We start from the raw sequence: 7,007 nt of genomic DNA, 5'->3' as shown, positions 1-7,007 counted from the left end.
GGGGTGATGTAGGGGGTCAGTGTCATGTGGGCTTTGATATTCGTGCAGATCATCTTTAAACGGTTAGGATTTTCCATAAAGTCACGCAAAGTTTGAGATATCTCAGAGGATACGAATTCAACCAGCGCCCCTCCCTCTTTTTTCGCCTCCCCTCTTCCCTCCCGTAAAAACCAAAACCCCAGCCTCTCCTCTCTCGCTGACCCGCGCCTCCCCCACGAAAACCTCCCTCTCTTCTCCCTCTGACCCGCGGACCCTCTTTCCCAACTGATCCATCTGGCATAAGCCCAACATGAGATGTCCTGAATCAAACCTTATGTACCCATCTGGTATCTCTACCTATGATGAAACGACCTTGATTGCATCTCCATTATATCAAAACTCAATATGCTGGTCGGATGAAAATTTGCTGGCTGTTGCTTCTGGCAAACTCATCACAATATTGGTAAAGAGAATATTTTTTTATGTTCGTTATACTTTCCCAAAATTTTATTATGTTTATTATGATACTCTCATTGATTAGGATATGATCTTTTATTTATGTCAGAATCCTTCTTCACTTGCCGGTCCAAAGGGATTGATCACGCTTAGTCAGAACAAGCCTTTCCCCATTGGAAAGGTGACGAGAGAAGGTTGTATCCTTTACTTTTTCTTTGTAAAAGTTCATTTGAATTCTAAAGTTCCTCATATGTCATAATCCTGCACTTGCTGGCCTACTTGCTTACAATTCATTTAGTTTTGTTATCTAATAAAGGATTGCAATTTCTCTTGACCATTGTATAATTTGAGATTGTTAATTTTGCAGATCTGCTGAGGCCATGCTTGATGCCTATCTGTTTGTCACGTAATACTGACCCATGTGTAAGGTCTATATCATGGTCTCCATCTGGATTTTCACCATGTGGAGGGTAAGAAAATGCTTCGTTTGTTATGATTTGTTTTCTTCGCACTGCACTTTTGAGCTGGTTATATTTTCTTTAACTGCTTATGGAATTTGTTGTATTAGATGTTTGCTGTCAGTTTGTACTGCTGATGGCCATGTCAAGCTCTACCGATCTCCATATATTGAATTTGTTTCTGAATGGGTTGAGGTACTTGCACCAATTTTATTTGGTTTATTTAGTACAGTTGCGGGTAATTATCTGTAGCGGATCTGATAGGTGACATTTTGAACTTGCGGTTTTCCAAGATTTCATTGAGCCTTGATATGTGCTTAACAAGCTTCACGTTACGCACTAAAGCACAACTATAGAAAAAGAGAAGTACTAAAAGTTCACATAAACCCGAATGAAGTAGGCAACTGGGCGGGGGGGAGCAGAAGATTTAGATTGTGGGATTGAAAAATGCATAATGTGTGGCAGCTGGGATTCGATACCAAGTCTCAACGGCCACAAAGTAGAGTTCTAACCACTGAACTATAGCCGCCCATTTAGCATTTTATGTGGGGGGCTGAACGATATAAACACTTTTAAAAATTATGCAATGTAGAGGATAAAATTGATAGTTTGTATTCATGGGGTTGGCTTAGCCACCCCTAGCACTGCTCTAAATCCACCCCTGGCACTGGGCTTGACAAGTGGGTAGTAAAATCAAATACCATACTCAATGTGTCATATTAATCATTATGTTGATACCTTATATTTGGCTATTGTTTCCATATAATAAAGGTTTATTCAGTTATAGTTTTTCTTTTTCAATTCTTGTTGCAGATTGCTGATGTATCTCAGCTGATTTATAAATACCATGCAAGTACTAATTTTGCAGAGGCTGATAATGCCATTGTACCTAGTCATCAGGTTAGATCTAAAAGCATTTTTGAGAAAAAGAATGTCCCAAGAGAGGAGAAAAAAATATCATTACTCTCTTAAGATAAAAATAAATCTAGTACTAAAATGATCTATGTTCAGGCGAATGCTGAATCCAAAGCTGGTGTAATAAATGCTAAAAAGTTGAAAAGGAAAAGAGATTCAAAGGGACTTAGATATGATGAAGCTAACTCAGGTTCTTTTCTTCTAATTACACCTGACCAATATGCTTCTCGCCATGCAATCCTCTCCTCCCTTGTAGTTGCATGGTCTCCTTCGTTGCCACGTCTGAAAAATTTGGAGTCGCCAACAAAATGCACTATTCTAGCTATAGGAACCAAATCTGGTGATGTTTCATTTTGGAGGACTTGTGTCTCAAGCGGTACTATTTCAATCAATGTTGAATTGGCGGGATTTCTGAAAGCACATGATTCATGGGTAAGTGCAATTGCTTGGGGACTTTCTCTGGCAAGTTCCTCCAGTTCTCGGTTGATACTGGCCACAGGGAGTTCTGATGGCAGGTACATTTTTCTTTTTTTTGGGTCCCTTTTTTCATCTGGGTAATCTACAATTTGATCCCCAAGAGCTTGTCTTTTCCCTACCTAGCATTGGCAACAAAGTTTAGTTCTATTACATCTGGGTCATTACAATGTTCTTTACGACTAGTTATTATTTGCTACTGTATGCGAATATAATTTGAAATGGTAAATAGCATTTTCTTAAGAACTAGTTGACAATTTCAGCAAGTTCATAGATTGAAGTTGTGAAATTTTCTTTCTTAATAATTGTATTTCTTACTGTAAGTGGATCAATGGCTAATGTCTGATGAAATTTGCTCTTCTTCCAGTGTCAAATTATGGTATGCAGATCTTGAAGAAGTAACAAAGGCAAACAGAAAGCCCTTTTGCTTGCCAATGGAGGTAATTATTATTATTATTATTATTTTTGCAAATTATACCCAAGAATTGGAATATTAGTAGGTACTGTTCCATATTTTGCATATTGTCAACCGATTTCCAACTTGTTTGGGATATTTTTCAAATTACATTAATGATGGATAATCTTCATTCTTTTATGAACGTACTTCTAATAAAACCATTTTTGTTGTTTCTCTAAGCTATTGGGTCTTGGACTCTCAAATTTATTTGTACTGCTTACAAAGTGGATTAGTTATTGAATGAGGTTGTCACTTCAAATTTTTCTTATTTTTCAGTAGTGTGGTTCTTATTTAATTAATGTATTTTAGAGTTTTTTTAAAATGCTTGCTAAGTAGTTGTACTTGATGTTTATTTTTGTTTAATGGAGGCGGTGATCTTAGAGATTGTTTTCTTTAAAAAAAAAAAATAATATCAAGGAAGTGTCGGGCCTTGGTTGTAGAGTTGATACCCATTGGGTGCTTTTGCAATAGTACTTGGGGGGGGGGGGGGGGGGTGTAACTTGCAAATAACCCTTTTTCTTCAAAGGAACAATAGAATAATGTTTTATCCCTCTTATTTAAGGTCAAAATAAATGGGTCCGGTCTGGTCTCCGCAATTTCACTGATCACACCAGAAAATCATCAAAACAAAGCTGTATTAGCAATTGGCAGAGGATCGGGTTCGATTGAAGTATGGGTTTATGATTTATCTTCCAACCAGCTTGTCAGTGCTGGCAGTTATCACTCTCACAATCAAATGGTACATGATTTTTGTTTCCTTCAGACTATGCTTTTAATTTAAATATTTCTTTGTTATATGCTTATTCAAAAACTAAGATGCAGGGGAGGGAGGGCATAAAGGATATATTTTACATTATTAGGGGTATAATAACTGATATGTCCTCAAGGTTTTTGCAATGTGGATATAATTTCTTGGGTTTGCAACGGTATGCATAAATTTGGCATTTTAGAGGGCTATGTTTTCAGTGGTTCCTTTTGTATTTTTATTATTTGAATTACTGATTGTGGTTAATAATTGTAATAGGTGACGGGTCTAGCATTCTCATCTGATGGCCGATGCCTATATAGCTGTAGCCAGGTTAATACTGTCCAAATTCATTCATGTTTAAGCTTTGTTGAAAATTTTGCTTGTAAATCCTCATTTATCCTTAATTTATTGAATTAATATATTTTAACTCATGAACAGGACAATTCAGTAGGTAGCTGGGTTTTTGATGGAAGCCGTCTGCATGAAACAAATTCCTCTTCAGATATTCCTGGACATATTAATCCAGCAAATGTACTGTTCAGTCAGTATTTTATTATATGATATGCATATATTGAATTTCTGCATATAATATTTGGAGAAATTGACAACTGAAACTGGTTTTGTAGCTATCACATCTTTCAGACTTGTGCTTTGGTATTGCCGTGTCTCCTGGAGAAATGATGGTTGCTGTGGTATTTGAGTTCCTAATCGTTTTTGTTATTAAGTTGCTTAATGCCAAAACAAAATCTGGCCAATAAAGGCTTCATAAGATAATACTAGGATTTTTATTCCATTTCAGGTACGCAAATTGGACACTAAACTTTTGAACCCTATGTATCAAGCCGGGTATGTCATAGTAGATTTCTAGTAGTATGCTAAAACCATTTGGAAAACAAAATTAAGGATTTAAATAAGAAAATAAGGGGCAATTTTTTATCCGTTCAATTGAAGTAGTGTTCAGGGTAACAAGGAGGCTGGGAAGGTGCAAGAGTTGAGTGTTTTGAAACTATGGTAAAATGTCGAGAATAGTATGCAAAGATGATATATACAAGTAACAGCTGGCTAAAACTCTCTCTCTCTCTTCTTTCTACTTGCAGGACACAGAAAGCAATGGTAGAATTACTGTATACCGGGGGACAAAATCTTGAAATTATGAAAGAACCCTTGGATTCTTCTGATACTAACCTCACATTTTGGGATTTGAACATTCTCTGTTCCCTGAAGAAATATGAAAATTACAACAAGGACCTGGTAATATGGGATATTATAATAGTTTTGTTGGCCTTGAAAAAATCAAATCCTGGATTGGTGGAGAACTTACTTTGTAAATGGATCTCAGGGTGGTTTTTAGACATCCAACAAGTTGCTCCATTGGAGAATATATTGTCACATATGAAAAGTAGGGTGTCTAGCATGCATACACGGAAGCTACATTTAATATGTGTTATTTGTAGAAGAGTCATTTTTATTGATTCAAAATCTGACAAAGTGAAACAAATGTGGCATGATGTTCTGGCGGCATGTGAAAATGAGTTACGAGAGAGGCTTGTAGGTTTCACTTTCACGCTAGTTTTACGGGCTAGTGGATCTTGTTTGAGAAGTACAGGTAGGGAGCTGGTTGGAGTGGGGCAGATGGTGCAATGGGTTTCTGTTAGTAATGGGGAGATCAGTGATTGGTTAAAGAAGCTTCTATTAAAAATTAAAAAGCTTGAAGACAGGTAATGTTAGTTTTTATTTCCTTTTGTTTGGTCGCTTCTATCTGAAAAATTATGGGTCAATTGTGGTGTACCTGGGTCAAATTTCCATTCCAAAATTTTTAAAAAGAAAAGAAAAGAGAAACTGAAGCAAATGCATGCTGGTTGATAGCATACCAATACTTTTGTCACATATTACATAAACACAATATATTTCACTATCTGAAATTATTTGTACCAACTATTTTCTACTTATTTAGGATCCAATCGTTATGCCAATACACAACTGAAGAGGAATGCAGTTATTGCTCCGCACCGGTGCAATTTGAATCCCCTGAAATTGCATGGTGCAATGCAAGTGATCTCGCTGGTGGGTTGTCAGAGACACACAAGCTATCCCGGTGCGCTGTGTCCATGCAATTGTGTTCAATTGTGGATTCTGTATGGTTTTGCATTTGTTGTCAGAGGAGTGTAGACAAGCTACCGCCTCAGAGTTTCTTTTCTATTTCTGGGTCTCCTTTGGATGTGAGTTGTGAAAATGTGTCTTTGAACTCCGTAAATATACCAGTGTGTCCATTTTGCGGTATAATGTTACAAAGACAGCTACCTGAGTTTCTGCTCTCAGTTAATCCTGTATAGTGATTTCTTATGTTGACGGTTTTATTAACATTTTTCTTATGTGATCAGACCTCTGGTAGGTACTGTCCTAACAAAATAGAGGAGGGTTAAAATGCATCCTCCCTTTTGTGCTCCTAACGTGCACTCTTCCCTCATATCTTCATTTTCAAAGTTTAAATAGTGGATTCGAACTTTTCAACGTGTTCTTCATATTAAAATGTACTTGGAGATTAAGTTTTACATTTTTTGAAATTTTTTTACTATTTTTTCAGAATTTTTGAAAATCATCACTTTGCTTAATTTTTTTATTATTATTTAGTTTAATAAAAAATTCTGAAAAAATAGTAAAAAATTTTCAAAAATGTAAAATTTAGTCTCTAAGCATATTTTAATATGAAGAATACGTTGGAAAGTTCGAATCGACAATTTGAACTTTGAAAATGAAAATATGAAGGGAGGGTACACGTTAAGAGCACAAAAGGAAGGGTGCATTTTATTCCTCAACAAAATATACATATACTTGCGTATCAAGTTGTCATAAAAAATTTGAATACTTTGGTGTCGAGCTGCTATTGGACAATACATTGAGGAATTATGAAAGCCGGTCGCAAAAGGGTAAATTTGAATACTATTATTTCTAGCAAAACTGATATATATTTTAAATGGAAAGTGTAAATGCAAATATCTTGTTAATACATGGAGTTTGAGAATAACTACAAGAGAAAACATGCTTACCAGTATGCTTAATAGATTTTTGCAAATTTGAACCTATATATAATGCTAATTGTTGAATTTAACTTGAACACTTAATAGTTTTACTTCTTTTAGCGCCTTTCAACTGCTCCCATATGCTTTTTCTATAGACATTGAGAAACCTTTTTATTACACCGGTCGTGGAATAAAAGAGTATGCAGTTGTAAAGTTTTGGATTTCAACAAGACTAGAAATGGCAAGTAATGGAAAGCTGTCATGGAGTCTGTTAATAGAATATTATATTATAAAATATTTTTTTATTGGTTTACCTCCAAAATACTTGAAATAGACTTTACGTGCTTGGGCCCCCATTTCAAGTTCTTGGCATTAATAAACGTTGTTCCATCAACGAATATTTAGAACGTGTCTTTTCCTCTTATTATATTTCAAAATAATATAATAATATACACATATATGTAAAGCGTATCATATTCTTAATAAATTTCAAAAGGTAT

The 7,007-nt window shown here is 35.6% G+C and overlaps 1 protein-coding gene across 2 annotated transcripts; it reads left to right on the top strand.

Annotated features, from left to right (window-relative positions):
* The first annotated feature begins 256 nt into the window (after window positions 1-256).
* On the top strand, window positions 257-5,844 carry LOC144564554 (uncharacterized). Of its 2 annotated transcripts, XM_078314153.1 has the most exons (14): window positions 257-442; window positions 545-629; window positions 803-905; window positions 1,004-1,088; window positions 1,707-1,793; window positions 1,905-2,323; window positions 2,650-2,722; window positions 3,302-3,478; window positions 3,764-3,817; window positions 3,926-4,018; window positions 4,114-4,179; window positions 4,287-4,333; window positions 4,585-5,205; window positions 5,442-5,844. In XM_078314153.1, exons 1-14 carry the CDS (start codon window positions 290-292, stop codon window positions 5,818-5,820), a joined length of 2,442 nt encoding a protein of 813 aa, XP_078170279.1. In that variant the 5' UTR covers window positions 257-289; the 3' UTR covers window positions 5,821-5,844. The 2 variants fall into 2 exon arrangements, with proteins under 2 accessions (XP_078170279.1, XP_078170280.1); XM_078314154.1 differs by lacking the exons at window positions 257-442; window positions 545-629; window positions 1,004-1,088.
* The last annotated feature ends 1,163 nt before the right edge of the window (window positions 5,845-7,007 follow it).

Source organism: Carex rostrata, chromosome 13 (assembly GCF_964058835.1).
Source record: "Carex rostrata chromosome 13, lpCarRost1.2, whole genome shotgun sequence".
NCBI classification, from domain to species: Eukaryota; Viridiplantae; Streptophyta; class Magnoliopsida; order Poales; family Cyperaceae; genus Carex; species Carex rostrata.
This window is presented reverse-complemented; position numbering and strand designations above follow the sequence as displayed.

What these genes read in the sequence shown, in the direction of transcription:
- LOC144564554 (XM_078314153.1), top strand. Translation starts at nt 290, where the DNA reads ATGAGATGTCCTGAATCAAACCTTATGTACCCATCTGGTATCTCTACC. An exon ending in TGGAAAGGTGACGAGAGAAG is followed by an intron (nt 630 to 802) that starts GTTGTATCCTTT and finishes TTAATTTTGCAG; the next exon opens with ATCTGCTGAGGCCATGCTTG. An exon ending in TTGTTTCTGAATGGGTTGAG is followed by an intron (nt 1,089 to 1,706) that starts GTACTTGCACCA and finishes TTCTTGTTGCAG; the next exon opens with ATTGCTGATGTATCTCAGCT.